Source organism: Camelina sativa, chromosome 11 (genome assembly GCF_000633955.1).
Source record: "Camelina sativa cultivar DH55 chromosome 11, Cs, whole genome shotgun sequence".
NCBI lineage: Eukaryota > Viridiplantae > Streptophyta > Magnoliopsida > Brassicales > Brassicaceae > Camelina > Camelina sativa.
In genome coordinates this window covers 233,664-245,743 of record NC_025695.1, presented here as the reverse complement: position 1 = coordinate 245,743, position 12,080 = coordinate 233,664, and the positions used below count along the sequence as shown (strand labels likewise).

General features: G+C 36.3%; 2 protein-coding genes across 5 annotated transcripts in view; both read right to left on the bottom strand.

Annotated features, from left to right (window-relative positions):
- Positions 1–1,093, bottom strand: part of LOC104720777 (transcription repressor MYB4) — an 8,320-nt gene extending 7,227 nt beyond the window's left edge. The window contains exons 1-2 of the mRNA XM_010438658.2: positions 564–1,093; positions 110–435 (exon numbers count right to left, since the gene is read on the bottom strand). Of these exons, the coding sequence (XP_010436960.1) occupies positions 110–435; positions 564–826 (589 nt within the window). The 5' untranslated portion in view covers positions 827–1,093. The remainder of the gene's footprint in view (positions 1–109; positions 436–563) is intronic.
- On the bottom strand, positions 3,883–9,476 carry LOC104720776. Of its 4 annotated transcripts, none has more exons than XR_756755.1 (14): positions 9,345–9,476; positions 9,099–9,257; positions 8,745–8,840; positions 8,520–8,676; positions 7,781–7,924; positions 7,501–7,644; positions 7,302–7,409; positions 6,871–7,159; positions 6,665–6,775; positions 6,354–6,517; positions 5,803–6,257; positions 5,516–5,612; positions 4,808–5,176; positions 3,883–4,621 (listed from the first exon to the last, which is right to left on the bottom strand). XR_756755.1 is itself a non-coding variant. In XM_010438656.1 (9 exons), exons 2-7 carry the CDS (start codon positions 9,207–9,209, stop codon positions 7,030–7,032), a joined length of 645 nt encoding a protein of 214 aa, XP_010436958.1. In that variant the 5' UTR covers positions 9,210–9,257; positions 9,345–9,476; the 3' UTR covers positions 6,350–6,517; positions 6,665–6,775; positions 6,871–7,029. The 4 variants fall into 4 exon arrangements, 1 of the variants encoding a protein (XP_010436958.1); XR_756758.1 differs by having other exon boundaries at positions 6,665–6,768; XR_756757.1 differs by having other exon boundaries at positions 8,520–8,664.

Below are 12,080 nucleotides of genomic sequence, written 5' to 3'. Positions count from 1 at the left end.
CCTAAGCTGCACTTGAAACAACGTGGCGTTGTTGACTTCCCGCGTCCCACTAAGCCTTGACGGCGATCAACATCATCAGGAAGACTGATTCTGAGCTCAAGATTCAAATCTGGGAACTTTTCTTCAACTTGGCACTCGTTTTTCTCCTCTTTGAACGTAAGCATTGAGATTTTCTCTGACTTCCCCGGAAAACTTACAGTTTCTTGGAACGTTTCGACCTTTGGAGCAGAAGCGAAGGAGATATTAATGGTGTTACTCGTAACTGGTTCTACTTGTGTAGGTTTAGAATCTTGAGAAGCTGATGATTCTTGGATTGGTCTATGAGTCGTTGGATCAATCCCTCTGTTTATAAGCTTTCTTCTTATATGTGTGTTCCAGTAGTTCTTAATCTCGTTATCTGTTCTTCCTGGTAATCTCCCGGCAATAAGCGACCATCTATATATCAACAATTAAATAATATCCTATCCTTTAGACTTTGGAAATTGATTAAACGTACCATATACTATAGTTAATTAATTAAGTCCATATATAGAGACTTATAATTAATAAAGGTGTATACTCACTTGTTGCCAAGAAGGCTATGGAGCTTGATGATGAGTTCGTCCTCTTCCTCGGTGAAGTTTCCACGCTTAAGGTCAGGCCGGAGATAGTTGATCCACCGGAGACGGCAGCTTTTACCACACCGAAGAAGTCCAGCGGCTTTGGGAAGAGATCTCCAGCAGCCTTCGCCATGAGCTTTAATGTAAGCTACGAGCCTCTCGTCCTCTTCTTTCGTCCATGCTCCTTTGTTTGTGTGAGCTTTCTCACAACATGGTGACCTTCCCATACTTTTTTTTTTCTTTTTTTTTCTAGAGATCTTATTTCTTGATGTATTGATACAAAATCTTATATATAGACAATATGATCAAATTCTTCTTGTTATTTTATATATATTGGGGATTGTCTTTTATTGATGAGGGTTTTGGCTAGCTAAAAGGGTATAAAGGGATTAAGTTGTTTTTTTTTTGTCTAGTGGAAGAGGATTGAAGCATTTGGTGGGGCACTTGGATTTTGGGGTTTGGTTGAAGGTTCAAAGCTTTGGTGTATAGTTTATATAGGGTTTTGACTTAAAGCTAGACAAGGATATACATATATATATATATATATATATATATTGCTTCTAGATGATAGGGGAGGAGAGAGAAAGAGAGCTGAACTTGTAATTGCTTCTAGATGTGAGTTGGTGGGATGGATTTGAATGAGTAGTGTATGGTGGCCTTTCGTTTTGGTACAATAAGTGAGAAGCTTGACATATATGGCATCATGGTCTTTTGAGAAAGCTATGACATTTTAAACAAATCATGACAACAATTTAATATTTTAGAAATGTTTATTAAAGAAATTTCATGTGCTTATTTACAGACGTACAGTAATCGCTACAGTATATAATTACATAATAATAAATTATCTAGCGACTTTGTGTTGATCTCTTCCTTTTTTACATTATGCGAATTTCTTTTAATGTGTACAAAGTATAGTATAGATAAGCAAATTTTGAAGATATAAATATATATATGTCAATTCACGGTGTTTATATTTATTGAGAGACAAATGGATCTTTAACTTCAACCCATTTAATTAGTACAACTAGTAAATATTTGTTTTTTGCAACTCGTAGGTACTCGCAATGACGTTTGCAATAAGACTAGTAGGAAAGAAAAGAAAAGAAAATAAAAATTACAGCATATGTAGAAAACCTGAAATTCAGTATAACCTAAAGTTTGTCAATGGCTTTTACCGCCAGATATATATTGGTCACAAACAAAAATTTGGTCTAACTAAAGAAAGGTGATACTTAAAAATAATTTGGTAGCAGCAATAATGAAGAAGAGGGATAAATTTAAGTTGTGGAGGTAGGTGGTAAAGTTAATGAGTGTTTTTGGACAAGTGCAGGTCAACTATAGTAAGGTTTTGTACTAGTCAACAGTCTTTTCTCTAATATATAGACTGCACTGGATTTAATTATTGATTTTTCTTTTTCCTAATCAATAATAAATATATCTAGATCTAAACCCTAATACACACAATCACTCGCTAATTAAACAAAGCATTATCAAATAACTAATTATATGTGTGGACATGGTAACTTATATACATGATTTTCAACTAATTTCTATCAGATGACTAGCACTTCATGTTTAAAATATGTGTGTGTGATGATGCTCATATTTCTTTAATATTTTCAGTATAAAACAATACAACAAGAACCACCAAGACAAATACATATATATTTATATAAAAATATGAGAATCTGAATAAAAGAATGAGCTAGCCTTCTAGAACCTTGAATTAATATTTCTGGTTTTCTCTAACCAACTTCTTATTAGTATTAGAGACTTGAAAAACCAAGACTTAACAGATATTTTTTTGGGACAATGTTAACACTTTTTTATCTGGACAGCTAGATCGGATCTATTAGTTTTGTATAGTATATTTTTAGAATACGATCGATAGCACTATAATAATCATACCTGTTCCTGTTGTTGTAATTTCGTATGCCAGAAAAGAATTTGAACAACGGAACACAAATAACATTATCATGAGAGAATAAATAAATTAGAGTATCTACTGTTCATGTATATATAATATGGTTACCAGTATGTTAAAGAAAAAAGTTGGAACTATATTGTGAAATTTGGTAAGTTAGGTGGAAAAAAATGTGAGTAGAAACGAAAATAAATAAATGGTTTAATTGAAAAAGATGGAAAAAAACGAAAAAGAGAGAAAGAGAGAGTAGTTGAATTTCAATTTGTTTAATAATCATCTATTGGTATACAATCAATCACTCACCACCTCATGCATGATGATGGATGGCTCTCTTCTAGAAGGGTTAGGTTCTCTCAGCTACAGGCCAAGATTCTTCAAATCAGCAACAAAAGTTAAATTCATTTACATATGAATTAAAATAAAACCACATATCACTTTTTCATCACATTCATTATATATATACCTTGATTAATTGAATTCTAACTCTCTCTCTTTAAAAAAAAAAAAATCTTTCAACTAAGTTAAAAGACTAATTCGTAGTTTTGTTTTACGAAAGATCGAGCGCATAAACACTATTAATATATGCGAAGCGTTATTTATCAAACCTCATGGGAATAGTTGTTATGGTGAATGATTCTATCTGTTGTTTTTCTTTCTTACTTATCTTAGACTAATAAACATATGAGTTTTTAACACTAATGGTATTGTAAATGACGTGGAAGAAATAGCGATGTGGCGATGATATAACAATTTGTTTTTTGTGTGTGTGTCAAATATAATAGAAGCGCTATAAGGATAATAATACTATAGTGTAGTGATTATTAATTTTGTCATTTTCTTGAAGTATTTTCTTAACTAACAAGGTCCGTATGCGGTTGGGGACGTGGGATTACTTCCACTTTTTTTTTTTTTTTTTTTTTTCTGATATTTAATTTTAACTTGGCATACTAGTTAGGGGCTATTGTTCAAATGGGCTTTGTGCCGTAAAAAATTTTGATATAGAGCCTTTCTGTCCGTACTTGCGGATTTAGGCTTTTCTATTACGCAAAATGACTGTTCTACCCTTAATTTTGCTCTGCATCATATTCTCCGTGCTCTGCAGTCTGCAACAATTTTCATCGTTCTCTGTTTGCTTTTAATCGATTCGCTTCAATAACACCGATCTCTGTCAAATCCATCACCACCATCTTCTTCACCCCTGATTCATAATACATCTCCGTCGAAAACACTATCTCCTCCAATAAATCCAAGGGGTTCAATTGATTGTGTTTTGAATAAAGAAATATAAACCCTAAGGGGATAATGTATTGTGAATCCAAGGGCTCTAATTTTAGGCAATGATCAAATCAATTAAGAACTTTTTTTATGAAACTATAACAACAAACTCAATTTTTTATGTGATTGTTTACAAAGTGAATCAAAACTTCCAATACATTTTCAGATCTAATATAAATTTCAAAATTACATATTTATGATTGATAACAGCGACTCCATCATCGACTCCTTGCCAACATCGACACCTTGCCATTGCCAACATCGACTATCATCATCACCATCATAGATTAGATTCCTCATCAACCAATTTCCATCATTCATTGTAGAGACCAAGAAAAAAAAAACAATTGCAGTAGAGGCGAGAGAGAGAATAGAAGATGGGGATAAGCTATATTCTCTGAAGATTTTTCCGGCGTGGACAAAGATCCAAATGATTATCTTCTTTGAAAGTAGTTTAAGAGCTGAAATTTTTATCCGATTGTGGGAGAGGCGAGAGAGAACAGCAGGAGAGAGAGAGTTGGTGTCATTTGTGAGCAGGATAGTTTCGTCATTTAGTAGTAAAAAAAAGCCTAAATCTATAATCACGGACAGAAAGTCCCTATTAAACAATACCCATCCAAAAAAATGCTTATCCCATAATTAACTCTACTAGTTAAGAGGTACGTAAATTAAGATTTTTATCACACAATTGTTTGGCGCATCCCAAGAGAGAGGCAAGTGAATCAACTGTGGTGTAGAATTTTTGAGACACTCCATCAATGCTTGAAAGAGTGACTCGAGAAGGCATTTTCCTTTCAACAGCTGCAGTTTCTTCAAGAGACTGCACATAAGGGGCAGCATTTAGATGTATCAAATTCATAAATTAAGATCCCAAAAGAGGGACATGCAACGTTTGAGTTAGCTATCAGTTATAACAGTCAATGGTAGAAACTAAGAAAAATCTAGCCCATAAATGTATTATGACTGGATAAGTCTCAGAAAAACTAATTTGAAAAAAGAAACTTACATTATCCGCGTGAAGTATCAAGACGGAAATCAATGCATGCAAAACAGAGAGCTGCGAAGTTGAGAGTAAAACCATGGAGTTTTCTCTCTGCATGTAGCTCAACATTTCCTCTGTTGTTGTTTTAGATGACTTCCACTCAGAGATATCCCAAATATCAATACCTAATTCAGCCCTTATTTGCTGAGTGTCGAACAAACAGTGCCCCAAAGCCATACTTAGGTCCTCATTAGTTTTCTGTTTATATATCTCCCAAACAGAAACTGGAAAAGCTCTTTGAATGGACCAGTTGGGATGTTACGACTCTCAAGTTTTCCTTGTAGATGACAGTATAGATCGCTGAAAATCATAGGCATCAACTCCTTTTCTCCACTAGCAATAAAACCCATATGGATTATAAGTAAAATGTGACATGAGAACGAATAATCAACGATAAAAGGAAAAGCATTGTCAATTGTAGATTAAAAAAAACTAAATGCGTTACTGAATTTAAAAATAAGCAAAGGCATGCTGGAAAAGCAAAAACATAAGGAACAAAGGTCTTATCTATAACCAAGTTTTGAATATTGAACAACTCAGAAAAGGCCGGTGGAGCACAAAGCTGTCACCATATTGGTAAACAGGCATCAAAATCAGATATGACAAGGCTTTGAAAAGGGCGTTGAAATGACCAAAGAAATAGATCGAGCCAGAAGAAAGGAAGGAACATACAATTTCTGATATGAGTTTGATCTTCCCAATTAAAACCATAGACAATGCTCCAGCGCCAGATGCTTCCAGTTTCACAATCACATGTACAATAAGCAACCTATTAATGCAAAAAATGAGCGACATTTAAATTTTCAAATTACAATTATCCGAAAGATGGAGGCCCCTAAGCAAAAGGTGTAAACTGGTAGTGAAACTCTACTGCTTATACTTTCTAAGTAAAACAAATGTGCGTTATAAATTTCAATAAACAAAGCTAAATTAGACGACCAGGTCAACGGAATACGTACCTTCGCTTGGAAGTTTATTTCACTTTCGGCATCTAAAGAAGAAACTGACCGGATAAGGCATTTTGAAAAGATATCTTTGGGATCTGAATCAGCTGTCCAAGTTATTTTGGGTGGAGATACTGCATTATATACCTTCTCTTTCGGCTCCACACATGGATTCGTCAGTGACTCCGCAAACAGCAACTTCTTGTACAAAAACATGTTGCAAGCCTTAATTTCCAAAACAGAAGACTGACACTGATATTTCAAAAACAATTTAGAAATTTCTTTCTTGCCTAAACTTCCAACCATCGAATCTTTTAGCTTAGACGCCTGTGATATAATGTTGGAAAATTGCTGCCACAACTATTTTGATGCCTTAAACTGTTCCAGCATATTCGTGTTCCAGCATATTCGCGTATTGGCCAGCCCCTTGCCAAAGGGTTTTCAGGATATCAAGTAATATTTTTGTGTATCTGGAGAAAGTTAAACCATAACGTAAATATTGCCGGCTAATATCATATAGAAATTCAGATTGATTAATAGATGATTTAAAAAGTATTTCGAGGTACCTATCGACAAAATCGGTTGCTCTCTCTACGTATTGCAGGATAGTGTGCAATAAGCGAGATTTATAAGCCCAGTCAGGAAATGAGGAGGCATCTTTGCCGAACTGTTTTATGTTGCCAGCATCTGAGTCTTCGTTTGAATCAAATATGGCAACTAAAAGAGCAGGCTGAAGATAAAGGATATTAAAATGAAACAATTTTCAGTATGGAGAAACTGGAGAATCTAAATGATTTCAAGAAGCACAATTGCGTAGCACAAACAGCAATTTAAATAGTCCTGTGACAAGTAAATCAAAGAAAGAATGGAAAGCAACCTGATATCTTGCCGCCACAGATAGTAGTTTCAAGGTGGACACGACTAGATCTTCATTTTGTCCCGATAGATCAAGTACGATCTCGGTAACTGAATTTCTTAAAACTGTAATCTAAATATAAAACCATCATTCATCCAAAGTCAAAGCCTGCAGAATATACTACATGAACATAAAGAGATAACAGATAAAAAAGACATAACTCTAACCTGTTTATTGTCTAGACCAAAGCCTGCATTGCTTACTATATAGAGTTGTAATGAATCTGCTTAGGCAAATAACTTTGACAGTACTTTAGCAGCAGAAACCTGTATCGTCTGAAGGAAATACTTGGTTTTCAGACATGTGATTGGTCAAAGCCTCAACTTCTACGAATTTGGATGAAGTCCATACAGGAATAGCTGCAACAACTGAGATTGGTTTTGTTGTAGATGACAGCATGGCTTGGTTAAATACAGGGAGAGCAGAATTATCGCAAACTATCAAATTCTACAATGCCTGGAAGGAATTGAGTATGACCACCCACATATATAAGTTAAAGAAACAGTGTTACAGATCCCAAAATATAGCTAGCCAAAGCAATACTCAATATCTGAACAATGGCTATTATCTATTCTTTTTATGTACTCGACGCTTTTACCTCAAAAAATTGGGAGAGTGTGGCGTTCAAAACATCCAAAACGGAGACTATAGCAAGTTGCCATCCTTCAATCTCTGCGGGTTCAACAAAACGGCTTGAACAAAGGTTCTGCCGCAATGGATACATATCATCAAATCAATTCAAGCACATCAGACTCTTAGGAAAGTAGAAGAAAGACTATTCCAGAGCATATTCAAACCTCTGAAGTTTGTGTAGTCGTACATACGATCCGGAACAGTGCACCGTGAACAGAGGCATCATGCAGCAAAATATCAAGGAGAACATCCCTCAGCTTTGTGGACAACTTACTGAATCTGAGACATGTTTTCATCAACTCAAGGACCTGCATACACCGACGGAAAAAACAGAGAATATATATTAAAAACTATGAAAATCTATTGACTCCAATAAGCTTATAACCACACTGTCGTTAGGTGGTAAATACAGAGGGTGAGCTATAGCTAATGATTAAGGCATACCTTTAGTGTCACTTTCCAACGCATATTTCCATGATTGTATTTCCAATACTCATGACTAGCAAGAATATACTGTAGCGAGAAAACGACTAGACCAAAAACTACATCATTTTCTAGTCTCCCTTCCAAAAGTTGCATGGTAAATTTCTGAAATGCAAGATACAAAAACAAATAACATTATGGAATAAATGTGACAGGCGGCTAAATACACAGAGAACCAAGAAATATCCAACAACTGTGAGCCCACAATCATGTAGATTACGCAGAAAGAGTAAGAATGAAGTTAGATAATCACAATTTTGCAAAGTCTAGAATGCAGCCAGATAATGCACAAAACGATGAAGAAAATTTGAAAATTGTGCATCTTCGTCTATCTAAGCCTTGTTTATACAAAGAAGTATTCCTCCAAAATAAAAGCTTTAAAACAGTACTTTAAATAAAGATGTATTCCTCCAAATAAAAACTTTTAAGACAGTACTTTCAATAAAGTGCCTCATTAGAAACAATAGGATGGAAAGACACGGCACGTGATGGATAATATTATGACAGGCATTTGCTAGAAAAGGAATACCGAAGACAAGATACTATATAGAAGGATAACCAAGTGTATCTCCACGATCGGAAAATAAGCTTTTGTTTTATTAATAGCAATTGTATACACAACTATAGATGCCCATATGTGTTAAGACATTTGAAACTAGGAGAGACTGGAAAAATAGGGAACAACACAATCACAACTTACAGGAATGTATGAGAATACACTTTGTACACTTTAGTAGGCACTGGCGCTCTACGTAATACTGAAGCAGTATCTTCAAGAATAGCATTGGAACAGAAGGACAGCAAAAGAGTAGGCAAGATCTTTCCACGAGGATAACAACATTTCACTATAGAACTTACTACAAAGAATATAACGTAAATAATGTAACCACATCACCACAAAGAATTTTGAAAGGAAGCTACTAACCACGTCAATGAATTCTTGAGCAACGGAGTCGGTAGTTCCATAATCCTGATCCATAGATCTTTCCACGAGGATATAAGATTGGATTTCATCTAGATCCTGGCCAAGATTACAGAAATTTTAGAAAAAAGGTGTTGTTGCCCACACAACTTACATCATCATTATCACTCACTCATACCCCTGAGCCTTAGTCAAGGTAGCAATAATTCGAAATTAAAGCACAGTTTACACATGAAACAAATGATATGAATGTGTATAATTGAAAAATCTATGGCTTTGAGGCCGATATGAAAAAGCCAATATAGTTTTCTTTACGTGTTCAATTGAAATTTAAGAATGGGAACAAAAAAAACTAACCAGATGAGAGCTGATTCGAAGCGCTTTATCTTTCACCAACTGGTGCTCCTTAATCTTGACTACATACGAATTCAAAGCTTCTTCTGATTTCTCACTCGGTGACTTGAACATCGACACAGTTCCGACGAATCACACGTGGTTTTCCTCCAACTTCTTCACCTGAAATTGAGATAACAAACCAAAATTTGTATCACACACCAAAACCCAAATCGCATTAAAGTATACGAAGAGGAAGAGAGAGATTACGATGGGTTGAGAAAGGTCATCAGAGAGAGAAGGTCGGTGAGAAGAGAGTCAAAAGGATCCCACCAGAGAGACGGATCGACGGATTTAGGGTTCGCCATTGAAAGACCAGTTCCAGAGCGCTTTAAACCCTAAAAAAATATATTTTAGATTTTAATTTTTTTTTAAGTAAGCGGAAAAAAAAAAAAACATAACTAATCACTTTGGGCCGCAAATACGAGCACTACAAAAGCCCTTAAGCCCATTGGGCGATTCTTGGATAGTCGAATATACTTAAAACAGTGAAGGCCTATATTTAAGAAAGGCCTCTCGCCCTTTATTCTTCTCTTCTCCGGCTCCACCACCACTCTAACAAACTTTTTCTGGCGCCAAAATCACCTATGACTTCGTCTTCTTCCTCCTGACTGTGTGTGAGGTAAACTGTGTTTATGGGCGACGATTCTGTTTCATGTGTAACCTGTGCTTTAATCGATTACACATTAAACCGATTCTGTTTTTTTACTCTTTCACAGTCGCGATTGCAAAATTAGTGTCCCAGTTTGAATGTTCACTTCGTCTTCTCCACCAAGATTGGTAATACTATCGATCCTCAATTCGGATACTTCTTGTGCTTCCATGTCATCGATCCTCACCTTCTATGTTTTACTCTCACAGGCCACAAAAAAAAGAGAAATCTCGCAGTTCTTGGTACGGCTTGAATCGATCCGTCGTCTTCTCCACCACCGAGCTGGGTAATCAATCATCAATCCCTTAATTCGAACTTTTTTCGTTATTCCATTGCATCGACCCTCACCTTCGATATTTTACTCCATCACAGTCAGCTCGATTGCAAAGAAAACAAAAAATCTCCCAGTTCTTGGTACGGCTAGATCAATTCGTCTTCTTTACCGATATGGGTAATTTATTAATCCCTTAAAATCGAATAATTTTAATTCTTGTTTTTGTATCGATAGTTGGCGATTCCCAAAAAAAACAAATCTTCATCTAAGTCTTTTTGTCATTGATTCGTATAATGTGCTTAATTGACCATTAGCTTTGTTGAGTTTTTTTGGTTGAACTGGATTGAGCATTAGCTGTGCTGATTGATGTGTTATTCTCTCATAGAGTTCATCCTTAGACTTTTGTGGTTCTCTTTTTCATTGATCACAGATTCATGTTATGTTATTATTAGAATGATACTAGCATTTGGTTCAACTTTTTGATTCAATGACCTCATATGTATATAGGTTTTCGAAGTAAATTGAGAGTACTTGACAAAAAAATGCAAACTTGGAGAGTCAACATATATAGCCTCAACAGTCTGCTCGCCTTGCTGGCCATAGCGACTTGTTTCACCAGTGTATGTAGTCTTGGTGTTCTTCTGTACCAAGCCGGGATTAACGACCACTGTAGGACAGGAACGAGGTTTAAGATTTTAATCGCGCTGCTCTGGACATGCCTCATCATATTCCCTTTCTGCTGGTCCGGCTTTATACTTGCCTACTGTAGGAGAAGAACGAGGTTTGAGAGTGATTATCGGAGAGCTTCATACAATCACAACATCTACCAGATCAAGAAGAGCTGTGCCCAAGTCCTCACTATGAGCTTCTTCACGTATCTAGATTACTATCTAGATGCTAATAACCTACTATGGACGAGACTGATGTGCGTAGCCTTCTATCTCCATCTTGTCTTCATGATGATGATTCTGAGAATGAGGGAAGACTTTGATGTTTGTTTTGGGTTTCTCGCCGCTTCGTTTGGGATGTGCTATGAAGCTTCTGAAACTGTCACAGAGAAGCTATTTCTAGGTCTTGTCACCTTACTGTTGTGCTCATTTAAAAACTACATGATAGGAGGAAAGAGTACAGGAGTGCTACGAGTGCTACGAGTGCGTCGTCCCTCTAAGGCTTCCCGTTTGTTAATGGCCAGCGAGACCCTTCTGCCATCAGGAAACGACTTTGAAAACACTTTATGTGACTACAGGACAAGTATCTACCTCATGGACAATTTGCTGGTAGGTTGTGCAATGGTCACGTTCCTCGCCAGCTATGGGACTTTTGGGATTATTATATTCAAAGACTCGGAGGATATTACATCTTACTCTGTGCCCTTTAAGCTAGTGTTACTATGTTGGACGGTTTACATCCCCATATATGGTCACCAGAAACGTAACGATCCAGGAGACGAGAAAAAAGAACCAGTTTATTTCAACATCTACATGTTGCTGAAAAGTTTTGGGCAAGTTGTTACGCTAGGTCTCTTCACGTATCTGGACAAGTATCTGCTAGCTGAAGACAAAATATTGGCGGTCATAATAGTTACTGGGTTTTATCTGCATGTCCTGTTTGCTATGGTACTGTTTCGTGCCAATGAAGACTACGATTTTGCCTCCAGCTGTTTAGCGGCTGCTTTTGGTGTATCCTACAATCATACGAAGGGGTGGGGGACCTTTGGACTAGTCATTGTGACGGTAATTCTGTGTTGTCTGAAAAATTACCTGGTAGGAGGCAGAGGTGTCAAGTACACCACGAATGCTGGATCGTTGCTTCAAGGTCAGAACAAGCGTAATGCTCCAGATGAGAGGAAGCCAATAACTCATAGTTCAAAAAAAAAGAAAGCATGAAGGTAAAATACTTGTGTTTATAATCCTGCATTGCTGTGTATTCATTGAATTCGTCTTATGTGGTGATGTGTAATGGATGCAGGATAAGGTCAGAAAAAAGCGTGATACACCTGAAGAGAGGAACTCATGGTTCA

What these genes read in the sequence shown, in the direction of transcription:
- LOC104720776 (XM_010438656.1), bottom strand. Translation starts at nt 9,209, where the DNA reads ATGTTCAAGTCACCGAGTGAGAAATCAGAAGAAGCTTTGAATTCGTAT. An exon ending in GTTGGAAAGTGACACTAAAG is followed by an intron (nt 7,645 to 7,780) that starts GTATGCCTTAAT and finishes CGGTGTATGCAG; the next exon opens with GTCCTTGAGTTGATGAAAAC. An exon ending in CACTCTCCCAATTTTTTGAG is followed by an intron (nt 7,072 to 7,301) that starts GTAAAAGCGTCG and finishes AACCAATCTCAG; the next exon opens with TTGTTGCAGCTATTCCTGTA.